This window comes from Pezoporus wallicus, unplaced genomic scaffold (assembly GCF_028554395.1).
Source record: "Pezoporus wallicus isolate ANWC-B61680 ecotype Strahan unplaced genomic scaffold, APGP_CSIRO_Pwel_v1 contig_3489, whole genome shotgun sequence".
In the NCBI taxonomy this organism is placed as follows: domain Eukaryota; kingdom Metazoa; phylum Chordata; class Aves; order Psittaciformes; family Psittacidae; genus Pezoporus; species Pezoporus wallicus.
Window position 1 is genome coordinate 903,228 of NW_026635093.1, and position 14,974 is coordinate 918,201.

The 14,974-nt window shown below is 39.7% G+C and overlaps 1 protein-coding gene across 11 annotated transcripts in view; it reads right to left on the reverse strand.

Moving 5' to 3' along the window:
- LOC130595340 (uncharacterized oxidoreductase ZK1290.5-like) overlaps positions 1-14,974 on the reverse strand; it is a 52,436-nt gene that overhangs the window by 21,278 nt on the left and 16,184 nt on the right. For 10 of the 11 annotated variants that reach the window (XR_008971298.1, XR_008971304.1, XR_008971303.1 and 7 more), the window contains exon 3: positions 7,419-7,520. The exons of the other annotated variant lie outside the window; for it this stretch is intronic. Coding sequence is in view for 7 of the 10 variants with exons in the window: in XM_057401972.1 (XP_057257955.1) it covers positions 7,419-7,520 (102 nt within the window). In the remaining 3 variants the exon portion in view is untranslated. The remainder of the gene's footprint in view (positions 1-7,418; positions 7,521-14,974) is intronic. 11 annotated transcript variants of the gene reach the window in all.

Here is a 14,974-nt window from a genome sequence, read left to right on the forward strand (position 1 = left end):
TACACTTAAAATATACATTTGTACTGTTTCATCTGAAACGTCACAGAGCTTCAACCCAAGGAGAGAAAGCATCCTCCTTATCTGCTGGAGGAAATGAGTGGTTTGGCCCCTGTGAAGCAGATTTTGAGACAAAGATGTTGCAGTTCCCCAGCAGCTCCCAAAGCTTACTGAGGCTTTGTCTTCCTCCTTGCAACTCTGCCTTTGCATGCTTGGAGCAAAAGCTGGCAACGATGCTTATGTTATGCATGCTAAAAACTGACTGACCACAATGGTGGAATGGAAATTTTCATCCAGCTTTGACAGACTATCATGAAGCTCTGCAAGACACATCTGAAAACATGTTGGCAAAAGAATGGTTGATTATAGTGGGGGGAAAAATAGCATCTTTTCTATTCTACACATAAAAATCTTGGCCTCCGCCACGATGGTAATTTCACCACACTGTATTATTCCCAGCTGCTGTGAAGCAACACATCATGCTAAGGGACTGGTTTGTAATACAGCTGTGTACTCAGCTTAAAGCATTTTTATGGCAAGCTAGAGAATGATTGGGTATTTTTTCCTTTACTTAGAATAATATCAAATTATGCAAGTTTGATGGGCACTGGCTGGTCTTGCAGAAACAAAAAAGCATAAATATACTGTCTTGGCACCACAACATTGTTTTAGTACAATAGCGAGCCTTATCTTTCTCTAGCACTACTGTGGACTTTTATCAAACTTCTAAATACCCTCTGGAATATTAAATGGACAAAGTTCAGATCCAAAAGGGGTTCTTTTACAATGACAAAACTGGATACTGGGTTTGTGGAGCCCATTTTCCTCCCCCTCCCCGCTGCTCTACATGAGTCAGAGCAAGGGAGAATTCCCACGTCCAGCGAACAGTGCCTATTCTGTGAGATCTTCTATTCAGGCCACAGAATAAAAACACAAATGGATCCACTTCTCACAAGAGGTCAACTGCAGTAACTGTGTCATTATTCAAGGAGGTTACACAGGTTGGTAAGGTCCATATTCTCTCTGATACACTAAAATTGTCTCCATGGGTAAGCAGTATTACTCAGGGAAACTATACAAGATTTGATTTCATCACAGCTTGCTAAATCAAAGCTGTAGGCTAAGTGCGTCCCACATGCAGACTGCAAGCCAAAGCCTTGATAAAATAAAGCAACTGACTCTTAGACAGAACCAGGAAGGAATTAAGTTTTAAGTCTATGAAATAACACTTGCTGCCTTGTCACAGACTGAAAAACATTGATACCAAAAGGTAAAGTGTCCTTACTAAGAGACACAGGAAGTCTGAGGCAAAACTGAAAACACACAAAACACAAAAATCATGCTTCTGTCCCCAAAGGATTTCTTTTTCTCCTATTCATTACCACAGTACAGGTGCTCATTCAACCTAAAATTACTTTCCTGCTATCACAATTCCATTATCATTACTCCTGCTAGAGATCACCTGTGAACCATGATGGACTGTGAGGACCACAAGAGAGGAGGCATGGCTTTTTGAACTAGGGCACTTTTTGACTCCTGTATCAGAGAGGATGATGACTCCCAACTCACACGAAGTACAGCAACCTGCCTGATGTCAATAAGCAATACTGATTTACAATAGCTGAGTAGCTAGGGCTTAAATTCAACATATACAAAACAGATAAATGACGCTTTTCCCCCAAATTATGTACACGATTTATTGAAACAAGGAGTGATTTGGGACAGGGACTTTCCTTTGAAATGTATTTCAACATTCCCTCCTTCCCAAGAGTTCTTGTGTTCATATCAGGACCCCTAGGCACTTCTGTGCACCTACACAATCATTTGCTTTAAGTAAGCTAAGCAAAAAGATTTATCTACATTTTTGACAAAAAGGTTTCAATTGCTAGTAGAAAAAGCACAAACAACACACTGTAATAAATCATAAAAGAAAGAAGTCTGAGAGCTTATTTTTGCACTTAGAGTTACCCGTAAAGTCCTTAAAATTAAGAGAAAAAGAAAGAGCAAAACATAACAAATGAGGTTAATCCAAGCTTAGATTTGTTCCCCTTTTTATGTCTGCACCAAAATGACTTACTGCATGGCAATTTCTTATTCTTAAATAAGACACTGAACATTATGAGAAGACTTCTTTATGATCTTTAACTTAGAGATGTGTAACTTTTTTTTTCCTGCATGCATCTTAATCACTGTCTGATCTGGCCAACAGGGTGTGGTGCAACCAACATCCTCACCAACTGCAATACCTTCAGCCCATGAAAACATCTCTGAACTGTGTTTCTGCTCATGAGAAGCCCAAGAGACTTCTTCATCTCTACAGAGAGAATACTACAGACAACGTGAAAAAGAGACTTGCGTTGCTATGAAAATTAGTTACTTGCTTTTACTTATTAAAACTTTATATGAACACACATTCACATAGGACATAGGCTGGACTTCTACCAGCCTAAAGCCTCAGAAGACATTTTGTGGAGCTGTGACACTAATGTTTGTATTCATCATTTGACAATATGAGCATAGATTTAAAGTATTTTTTCAGCAGAATAAAAGCAGAATGTGTCATCCAGAATGGATGCACTAGAAATTTGTGTCACCTACTCAAAAGCTGTATTTGGTTTCCTGAACTCTCACTCATACTTTTAAGAACTGATAGAAAAAGGAGGAAGAAAAGATTCTGAGTGAACTGATCTATGCCCAAAGATGAAAAGGATAAGACTATTGTAAAGGTTGGTTAGATTTCTTCTCTCACTTGGAATTAGGAAAACCATAATTTTTTTCCAAGAACATGGTGACATGGCTTCAAATAAAAGAATTTCTGTTACTTTATGGGTCTGGTCAAATCATACAAAAAGACTATTAAACTAACATATTAATAGAATAATTGTATTTATTTTGAAGAGCATTTCTCTATGTTTAACAAAATCCTTAACGTTAAGACATTAAGGAATTTCTGACACAAGTATCACTATTCCATGTAAGCATAAACTGCACTGCTTACACTAAAAAGATAAGCAAGATATTCTACTCTTAGTATAATAGCCCTGAGCCCCAATGGGATCTGAACCCAGAACTACCACCACTTTGCCACTCTTGCCAACTGCAAGCAAAAATTGGCTGAAGGCCCTCATTCTTCCCAGCATTTTGAGATAGAAGGACAAGTAATCATGTGCATGTGTGTGTACGGAAAGCTTGCCGAGATGATGGGCTAGCCACAATGCCAAAATCAAGGTCATTTAAGATGCTGCATATGGAAAGGATCATTTTGCTAGGAACAGACCAATTACCAGGAGCATATATAATGACTATTCATGATGTCAAAGCAGCTTGCCACACTGCTTTCATCTGCCAGCACACAAATGCCTGTACTGGAATGTTGCAGCTGTCAAGGGAATATATGACTCAATGTATGTATCTTGGAAGGGGTTCTGTAGGCAGTCTGGCCTCTGTCTTGAGGTATTGGAGGGGATAATTTCACAAAATGATAACATATGAGACCACAAAACTTCCACCATAGTCTTGATATTACAAGAATCCTAGTTGACTTCAGCTGTTACAAGAGAACGAACCAGTTATTATATACAAATGTCTCACTGACCAACATGAAGATTGTTTTTTCTCCCTCTTTTCCTCAGCACTGTTTATCCCGTAACTCTTTAGAGGAAAATGTGCATCTAGAATCCTCTGCCCCTCACCACTTCAGTACACATGGAAGCTTCTTGGCTGTGACTGAGACCTTAAGACAGACGGACACAGATCAATGGAGTCACCCGGCTCCTGTGACCATCAAGCTGGAGCAGATTAACAAGTCACACAGGATGCAATTAAACCAACAACAATCAACCAAAGCCAAACAAATAATCCAAATGCTACACTCAGCATTTAAAGAAACTAATTCTTGAAACTGCAATTTTGTCCTCAGCTAGTAGAAACCTGCTGAATATAAGAACTTTCCTGCTATGACTCAAAGTACCAGCTAGGTCTATCAGAAGCCACCCAGCATTTATAAATAGGAGTCTTTAGGGTAGGTAGTGCCTTTACCCTGTTCCGTCAGGTACACACAACAATTCTATAAACAGTAAAGACAAGTATAATTCTCCTCCCCCATTCACTTGTTCCTAACTCTGCAGGGACTGATCAGTGGCAACTGCTGCAGTTCCTGATGAGCTTTTCCATTGGAAAACCTTCCAATCACTTGGGCTGGCTGCTGAGGCCAGGTGCAGAATTCTGCTCCCAAGCTACCACAACAGATGGCACAATTCCCTCTGGAAGCAAGGTCGGGGATAAACGCATGCAAATCCCAGGGTCTGAAGACTTAGGGAACACAACAGACTGTGAGACAAAATAGAAGTCTCTGCACTGAATCCTTTCTTAACCAGCATATGAGTATCTCATGAATCAAGCAGTGTTTTAATTCATTAGCTCAATGAATAATGTTCTATTATACTTTCTATGAGATTTGGGCAAATTTACATAGAATTCATAAGTTTTGGTTCATGTTATGGAATGATACAATTGCTATGGGCTCGTATATCTATATCTACCTTTGCTGACCAGGACTGCGTGACATTTCTCTGGAAAGGTATAATGGAAACCAGCAAATGCAATGACTGGGAAAGATGCTGGTACAACTTTCAATGGACTCTAAAAGCATACTGAAGGATTTAGACAGGAGAAAATAAAAGATCAGCATGTTTACCTCATCTTTTATTAACCTCTGCTTTATGACTCTATAGCTCAAGGGTAAACCAGAAAGACACAGGACCACAGTCTAGACACAACCCAAAGGGATTAAGACACCTAAAGTGTGTAAAACTTTGGGGGCATATTATTTATTTTAACACAGATAATAAATGTATTCTGCCACAGTGTTACAGTGAAGAACAAGAGTGGCTTCAGAATCCCCTAAAAACAAAGAAAGAATCTCCCATAAACCAAAAAACAAAAAAAAAAACAGGACTGAAAACAGGAACCAAGGGCTACCTGAACCAATGTCAAGTTCAGAGAAGACAACTCACCTGTTTAGTATAGAACTTACCATTTTTTCCCTCAATAAAGGTTTTTTTTTTCCTTAAATAAGGATTTTGACCAAATCCTCTATTTGATTCATACCAAGGCTAACATGTTGCTCACATTACACATGGCAAGTCACATAAAGATATGCAGCAACTGATCAGTCTTCGGTGGAAAGTTTAGTGGTTAACCATGCAAACAAATTCTTTCCCATTTTCCTCAGGGATCATTGCATTTCCATCTCCAGAGTGGGTAACATCTGTGTGTTATTTCAGTAACACGTAGTTACGGTCAGCACATCCAGAGTCTGTATCTCCTAATGCAAAACTGTGAATGTTAATGTTCTAAGGTACTTGATTCAATCAGACTAATACATTTTTCTTCCCCTGGAGATGATCTAACAGGTAATTTAGACAACCAGAGCTGGAAAACTTAGGCTTAGCTAAATTAATCAGAAGTCTACAGAATGCTTACACTCAGAAAAAGACTGAGGGTAGCAACATGCAAACTGACAAAATCATTGAAGAAATGCAATTGCAGGAAAAATAACTATAACCTGGGATGTCTGTAAGGTGGTATCAAGCATAGGAATAAAAAATAAAAGGAATCTTTTGTCTGCCTGTGAGGCAGTGTCACACTGGAAAATCACTGAATAGCTCAGTCTTTCCCATTAGGAAGATGTATATAGAGAGAAAGTTGTGTAAGACACAGAAGATCACAAACACACATGAAAAAGCAGAATAAAGGCAATAGAAGTAATAATAGGTGAAAACACAACCTGTTTGGAGCAAATTAGAAGCTAGGCACAAATGACATGCACTAACTTAAATACTCATCAGAAAACACTTCTCAATGGCAGGATTAAGCACCTTGTCAAATAATTCTTGGAATTAAAAGTCACTGACACTTTGAAATAAGAGGTTGGTGTAGTGTTTCTTTAAAGACTGACTGTTGTAATCCCTTACACAGACAGAAACACTTCTTGCAACTTCCCTTATGCTTAATATAAAAAGCAAGAACAACAGATGTATCAAAAATCATTTACTTCTGTGTTTCCAGAGGCAGACCAAAAGGAACGGAAGGCTTGAAGCATAAGAGAACAGGTTTTTATCAGTGCTCTGATAAAACTGGCAGTGTCACACAACCTGTAATTGCCTTTGTACAACTCTCTGCTATAATCACTGTTTCAGTAACTCTGGGTTAATGCATACACTACTTAAGCCAAGAAATCTTCTCCCTGCCTAGGGAAGGAAATTATAAAGAGGGAGGTGAACTTTGTCCAAGCACTGCATGACAGGATCTTCTTTTACAAAGCTATTTCTAATACTAGCGCATAGTTCAGGAGCAAAATCCTCCTCTTAAATCTACATGATGAATTTTGATTGGGGCAGTCTACTCTTCTTATTGCTACAAACATAAACTGAAAATAATAAACTGAGAACATTGGGGCTGTTCAGCCTGGAGAAGAGAAGCTGTGTGGAGACCTCAGAGCAGCTTCCAGTGTCTGAAGGGGGCTGCAAGGATGCTGGAGAGGGACTCTGCATCAGGGACTGTAGCAACAGGACAAGGGGTGATGGGTTCAAACTGAAACGGGAAGTTCAGGTTAGATCTAAGGCAGAAGTTCTTCCCTGTGAGGGTGCTGAGATGCTGGCACAGGCTGCCCAGAGAAGTGATAAATGCTTCATCCCTGGCAGTGCTCAAGGCCAGGTTCAAAAGAGCCTTGGGCAACATGGTTTAGTGTGAGGCGTCCCTGCCCATGGAGGGGGCTGGAATTGGACGACATTAAAGTCCTTTCCAACCCAAACCGTTCCATGATTCTATGACTCTATTCTATGAATTTTGCAGTGCACCAAAAATCAAATGGACCATTACCAGAACTTGAGAGAATACCTCCCTTGATTTCCTTTTTTTCCCAAAAATGTTAGTACTAAGAATACTCAGTTGAGTATTTATTTCTCATATAGCCATTTTGTTTTGTTGACTTTTTCTAAAACACAAATGTGTACCACAATATGTGGCAAATTGGAAAACAGCATCATACAGTTAAGAAAATAAATCTAAAGGAAGTAAAATTTAGCATGAGTTATACTTAAAACAAGAACAGGCTACTACAAAGATGTTCTATAGTAGCATATAGATTTCAATGTTATCTGTGGATTTCCTCAAGAAAGGGTGTACACCATCATGGGCAGAATTTGGCAATGTATTATCTACAATGTATTATTTACAAGCAACACAAACATATTCAACTTACCAAAAAGATCTACATAATTTGCACCCCCAACTCAACTGAAACACAAACCTCCAGTTCAAATTACATTGCTTAACATCTGCATGAATTCCCCAATTCTATGAATTCCAAAATGTTCTGTAATTCCTTCTGCTAAAATAGGTTTTCACTATTTTATCACCTTTCTCATAGAGCTCCTCCATTGCTCTCCAGGTTTCAGCTCGGACCTCTCGATTGCTTTTACCAGGAACTTGCGCATCAGGCCAGTGTATTAAATAAAGATCTAAAAAACAAACAGAACCAGACTACTTTTCAGTGTCATAAAATTATAGCAAACCATGTGAAACAGCATTTTTCCTTCATAATGGCGTCTAGCATATCATCATCAAAATAGTTACAATTACCACTCCATGTTCATTACTTTATACATCCATTTATTTTTAATCAATGCAATCTACAACATCTCATTAACAACTAAAGGTAGAAGAAGCTGCACATGTGCCACATGCTTAGGTCACTGTAATCCAAATTTCATGGCCACATATTCAAGCTTTCAACACATAAGAAGCCCCATTTAAATCAAAGGGATTTTGGTCACTGGAATTAAGGCTGGAACACTGCTGAAGGGCCACAAGTCCTGAAGTTTTATGTAGACAGACTGAGAACATTGGGGCTGCCCAGTCTAGAGAAAAGAAGCTGCGTGGAGACCTCAGAGCAGCTTCCAGTGTCTGAAGGGGGCTACAGGGATGCTGGAGAGGGACTCTTCATCAAGGACTGTAGTGATAGGACAAGGGGTGATGGGTTCAAACTGAAACAGGGGAAGTTCAGGTTAGATCTAAGGCTGAAGCTCTTCCCTTTGAGGGTGCTGGCACAGAGTGCCCACAGAAGTTGTGAATGCTCCTATCCTGGCAGTGTTCAAGGCCAGGTCAGACAGAGCCTTGGGCGACATGGTCTAGTGTGAGGTGTCCCTGCCCATGGCGGGGGTTGGAACTGAATGATCTTAATGTCATATAACTGGGACCAGTCTGGGACCCTATGATTCTATGAAGATAAATCTGTTTGGCAGTTCTGTAGGTATTTCATACAAATTCAGCAGTGGGTTCTGGATTTACTTTCTAAAGTATACTTCTGTTACAAAATTTCTGTTGGAAATCACAGCACATTTGTTCATGCACCGGTTTTTTGCTAAAATTTTTTGCCAGCAGATATTAAGGGAACAAGCTTGTGCTTTACTGCATTTTATGAAATATTAGCACAGTTTCAAACAGAAGCAATATTTCCTGCTGATGAACTTATCCAAGCAGCTATAGAAACTCGCTGTCTCCATGCAAGAAAAGATCATCCAAGCATTTTCAACATAAATTAAAACAGAGACATTTACATCTATTGGAGTCAGAGTTCCAAAATTGACAGGATCTGTAACTCCTTTATAAATCTGCAGACAACTTTAATGAGAAACTTTGGAGCTACTTTGAACACAATTACATTACTTTCCAAATTGTAACTGCAGATGTAACAGGTAACTGGAGGCATCCCAGTCAAAAAGTGCTGCTCTTTGCTGCATAGCTTAGTCTGACAGAAAACAGGAAAAGGAAATAAACGCATGACTGAGATGTACACCGTTCTCTGTCTTTGTGCTCTACAGTATTCCTTTTTTGGCATTTCAGACACAGAGTTAAGAACTAAAAGCTACGCAGAGTTTTTTGTTCTCCAAATGCATCACACTATTCATTCACAGCCCCTCTTTGAGAAAACACAGATCCTCTGCCCTATTTTTCTTTTATTCATATTTAAGGACTGCACTAAAGCTAACAATACCATTGGGCTGCTATTGTAGCTTTCCACCCCTCTAAATAAAAATTCACCCCTGGTTTAGGAGGAAAAGGGAACGTGAAATTCACTATAATACAACAGCTCCTATTTGGATCCCTCACTGTCATACTGTTAAAGAGAGTATTTTGCTCAGACTAAGAATTTAATTAGAACAGTACAGAGTTTTGTACAGTAACATACATTATAGGATGTATAAAAAAGAATCATTTTGGATGGTCACCAAAATCATGAGCTTTGCACTTTCTGATATCAATAACCCATTCAACTTCTAAACACAACTGCTCACACAAGAATATATCACTGATCTGTAATGATCTGCAGCATCTGGATTTATGCCCCATTAATAGAAAAAGTTGCTCATTGGTTGCCCTTATATACGTAAAATCCTCTCCTAATTTAGAAAACAAGCAGACTTGTTCATCACTGAGCTGTGAATAATTGCTTCTTCTTTAATTGCTCTGAAAAAAAAATTGTATTTATTAAGAATAAATAATATATGGCATCGGAATAAATACCAAGTTCTGTGGCATTCAGCAAAACCTAATATTGGGATCTTGATTGAAGCACTTGGGAAGGTTATGTTAAAAATCTCAGGACCAGTCTAATTCTGTTGCCAAGAAAGTCTCTTCCAAAATTTCCACTGACTTACATTAGGCGCAACCCCAAGAATTAGCATTAGGAATTGCTAATACCAAGCGTTCAATTTGATCCACGGTTATGTATGTGCCATTGTCAGTACTTACTGCCAGAGAGTGATAGGCCTTAATTTAAACTTTTTTGCTTGGATAAAGCAAATGTCATATGTAAGTTATTAGTATATGATGCCTCACATAAAAATGGGAGAATTACATATCTTTAATTGCTGTTTGTTATATTCTCCAAATCAGACTAATAACAACTGCTTTAACTATGCAAAAACACATCGTATAACACTAACAAAAAATAATCATTAACTTCAGTGGAATTTCACCAAAAGCTACTTTTCCAAAAGAAAAGTATTCAGTTAGACATCACAGCATGCAAATGTTCACAGAAATAGCTACATCCTGGATTTCTAAAAAGATGCTTTGTACTCAGCCCAAGAAACAGGAGCACTCTCAGAAGAATGACTTTTAAAAGATTTGATAATGGAAAGATCTCTGGCCTTGGGTATTTAAAAACATGCAGTACATCAGCCTTCCCTGTGTTAATGCCTGAGACCTCCTCAGCGTGAATACAATGAGTTGTTGGTCCTTTATTTTAGGAAGGCAACGTTATCAGGTTGTGATGTCCATATCACACTATGATGTTTATTTTAATTTATGCTTTTTGTTGAAGCGGTGTTCAAGGCCAGGCTGGACAGAGCCTTGGGTGGCATGGTTTAGTGGGAGGTGACCCTTCCCACGGCAGGGGGGGTTGGAACTAGATGATCTTAAGGTCCTTTCCAACCCTAACTATCCTATGATTCTATGAAATAAAAATTACTTCCCCATTAGAAATCTACACATTTAGGGCTAGAATAGTATCTTAAAAGTCCAGTCCTCCTGACCGCAAGAAACGTTCATGAAAGATGTGAGGCAAAGGTACCTTATCTCAGAGATAAATGAGTAGTAGTCCACCAGTCACACACAAACCACCCCAGCCCAGCTACAAGTGGAAGGAATACAATGTACCTTGCAACAAGCAATGGAAATCAACTAAGCAGTGCTAATTTTAAACTGGGATTTGCTTACTTCTATTGAATCTGGTAGAAACCTTTTCATAATACTTGTAGGCCAAGAAAAGCAGTGAGCACCTCATAAACCCAGGGCTACAATTTCATTTTCATATTCACACCTACACCCACACTCTTGCTTAAAATATTTCCCCTCCTGAGGGATGACAAGAACAGAAACACTCTTATTTGGATTTTGGAGGCAAGAAATTAGTTTTAAACTGTTTATCAAAATAGCTTCAGGTGCTAGTAATCAAGAAATGTGGAACTTGATCACTGGAGGTGTTTAAGAACGGGTTACATTTCTATGTGTTGGGAACGATGGGGTTGTGCCTTGTAGGTTGGATAGAGTAACCAATACTTTGAGACGTCTTCCAACCATTTTGTAAAATAATCTCAACCCCAAAACCCCGCAGTGACTCACAGTATCAGGATGTGCTTGAGAAAGAAGAAAAAAAATCTCCAAATATTCACAATCAATTTCTATATTTACCAGCTTTTTAAATCACCCTTTATCATCAGGCTGTAGCGGTGCAGTGGTTAGGGAGGGCCTGAAGTTCATTCAAATGTCAAAACACTGCTGCAGGAAAACTAAAATTAACATGTGAACTGCTCACACACATTTAAAACAGTGCGGCTTATTGCTTCTCAGCAGCAGCACCTACAATCAATACAGTTCTTAACTTGAATGGACAGGGACATTTTACACATTTAAAAGCCAACAGCATGTTGTCACGGAAATAAAAGTGTGCAATTCTACTCCTAATACAATTCCTAATACAGTATTAAAAATAGAGCTAAAATTCGCTAGAACAAGCCTAGTTTTGAAGAGCAAGCCCTGACTCATATCAAACCTACAAGCAAAAGTCTATTTTTCAATGTTTTGCACAGTTATCTCAATGCGGTGCTTGTGTTTTCCCTGCTTTTCTCAACTGTCACTGCATTTAGCATGTACATGATGATTTTTCTCACCTGCCCCACCTCTTTTAAATTCCACTGGAACAAGGATCGATGTGAAGCAACCTCCAGTGTGTTCCGAATTATATGCAATCTGAACTGGCTGTATTAACATCATTCATGTGATTTATCCAGTACACTGAATATGCTGATAGAGCATTTGTCCAACTCCAGTTGAGGATTTGTGATAGGTCACATCTGCCTGGATGTGACAGGCTCTGAAGAGTCAAAAGGAAAATCAAATTGTTTATGAATTCAGTAACCCACAAATCACATTCAAGAAGAAATTACTTTGGAGGATTGATCCAAACCCCAAGGAATGTGTTCCACTAGTGCCAAACCTTGAAGATTTGCTGCCATTTCATATTGGTTTACAGTGACTGCTGCTTGAGGACCACATTTAGAAATTGCAAGGAGCAGAATATCTGTTACAACCACTGCCCACAGCTAATATAAATTTCCAGCTCCTCATGGATATAACATCTACTGACTCCCAATAAAAATCCCGGAACAGTGCTCTCCTAATACCATTTGCTCAAAAACTGTTTATGAAAAGGTTTCATAACAGTATTTTACATGGAACACTTCTCTTAAAAGGCTGTGGCTGCTTCCAACAGTTCATCTGTCTCAACAAGTGTCATTCCATATACTGCTAATGCTCAGATTTATCAATTCCTATGATTATTTCCTAAGTCTCTTAACTCAGTTTGCATGGATGGACTGGGTAGCCCATAACACTCCTCAAGAAAATTAACTGGACCTTTCCTGGAACAAATTGCTTAGCTGCGCATTTAGCTGCCAGGCCTCCTACAGCTTTTTCTTTTTGCAGTCTTCTGAATGACAAACTTTCCCTCCAACATAAAGGTCCAGCATCCTACATCTATTATTTAGGATCTTTCCATTTTCTATATGAACCATGTCTCTTTAGGGAAATGCTGTAAACTTGCACATATTTGGTTAATACCATAGAATGAAATCAAGAAATTCTGATTTAGGTACATTTCACCTACCTATTTCACATTCCTATTTCACAGAAAAACTGCCACCTTTAACACATACTTATAACTAAGGAATTCACTTTCCTAAATGAGCTTGGGCACAAATTGCCCTGCTATTACCAGATCTTTTCTTATCATGGATTTCATGTCCACTCTATGGTATAGACTACACAGCAGAAGAGGGACACAAAGTGCAGGAGCAAATTAGAACAGAGCTAGGATATCTAAGCTTAATTTTACAACCTTGTAACATCTTCAAACCAATCTTCTGCATTACTGTTAACTTTTATTATACCTGTGATAAGGCTCAATTTCCCACAAAAAGCTCTTATGCTAAGCATTCTTTAAACACTTCAGAAGTTCATATTTCAAGATACTGCCACTTTTTGCTTGAAAATCCTTCAAACAGCAGCTTCCAGCTGAGTACTTTCAGACAGAAGTTCAGGACTCCCTATAGCATGATGGGAAGAGTGGGGCTCATGGAAAAGGAGCTGGGGGTGCTGACTGACAGAGCTGAACATGAGCAGCTTGTGCCCAGGCAGCCAGGAAGCCACCAGCATCCTGGCCTGTATCAGCACTAGTGTGGCAACAGGGCCAGGGCAGGGACTGTGCCCCTGCACTGGGCACTGGTGAGGCTGCACCTCAAATCCTGTGTTCAGCTCTGGTCCCTCACTACAAGAGAGACATTGAGGTGGTGGAGCCAGGCCAGAGAAGGGCAACGGAGCTGGTGCAGGGCCTGGAGCACAAGTGTGATGGGGAATGGCTGAGGGACCTGGGGGGTTCAGTCTGGAGAAGAGAAGGCTCAGGGGGGACCTTATCGCTTCCTACAATTGCCTGACAGGAGGATGGAGCCAGGAGGGGCTGGACTCTGCTGCCAAGGAACAAGGGATGGGACAAGAGGAAACGGCCTCAAGCTGCACCAGGGGAGGTTTAGATGGAGCTGAGGAACAATTCCTTCCCCAGAGGGTGCTCAGGCATTGGAAGAGGCTGCCCAGGGCAGTGCTGGAGTCACCGTCCCTGCAAGTGTTCACACACCCTGGAGACGAGGCCTCAGTGCCATGGGTTAGTGGTGGCCTTGGCAGTGCTGGGGAGCAGTTGGACTGGGTGAGCTTAAAGGTCTTTTCCAACTTAGTGGATCCTTTGATTCTGTGACTCTGGGGTTTCTGTGAACCCCATGAAACACACCATGCATTGCACCTCCTGTGAAGGTCTTTTTCACCAGCATATATAAACAGAGAACTCTTTCACACAAGTGCTATCATACTATGTTTAACAAAAATAGTCTGTGGAATTGATCCAACGGAGATTAAACTCAAGCAGACAAAACCGTTACTCCACTTGCCATCTCATCCTTCTTGTGGAGGTCACCATCCTCATTGACAGAGCAATGAAATGCACATGAAGTACTTCCTAAGCCATCACAGATCACAAATCGTCAAGTTAAAGGACTTGACAAGTTAAAGCTGAAGCCACCATTGATTTAGGTCTCCATGTCAGACTAGGTGGTGGCTCAGGAAAAGCTTTATAAATTTTTCATCTCCACATCAGTGGGAGGAAGGTAAGGAAGAAGGGAAGACAGATGAGGCTATAAAGAAGGAAAAAAACCTATGTATGTTGCAAATTGCATGGGCAGTTGTAATACTTAATTTGTCTTAGTAGTGTGAGGAAAAAAAGTCTCATAGCTGAACATACATGACAAACTGAAGTTCTGTTTATGTCAGTCCCAGGATCCATTCAAATGGTGACAGTATTTCCACATTTCTTGCTCTCAGGTATTTTTTCTGTGTTTCACATATTTCTGCTGAGCAGCAATATGTAAACTGAGTATTTGTGTGAGCACCTACTTTAATCAGCCTACTACCTGAGAAAATAAAAGGAAATCACTGAAAATTAATTCCTGGAAGGGAGTCAAGCTTTCATCTCATCAACATTCAGCACCAGTGCCATAGCAAGCAGAAAAAAGCAAGCAAACACAAAACATAAGCAGCAGAAAGCAGGGAGGAGGAAACATGTTATTTCTTAATTTAGAAGAGAAAGTCAGCACTTGAAACTTTGCCTATGAACTTCTCCTTGTAGTGACCTGTATTTGCACAAGACAGACAAAAAGAGATTTCATTTCATTTTGCATTATTCTGTACCTGGGCAGGAAGTTAAAGGATACAATACCAGAAAGAATTAAACCAAAAATGTGCATAGAAATATCTCAGTCTAACAGATACAGGGTTGTTTTCCCCTTCATCTTACAAAGCACCCAAG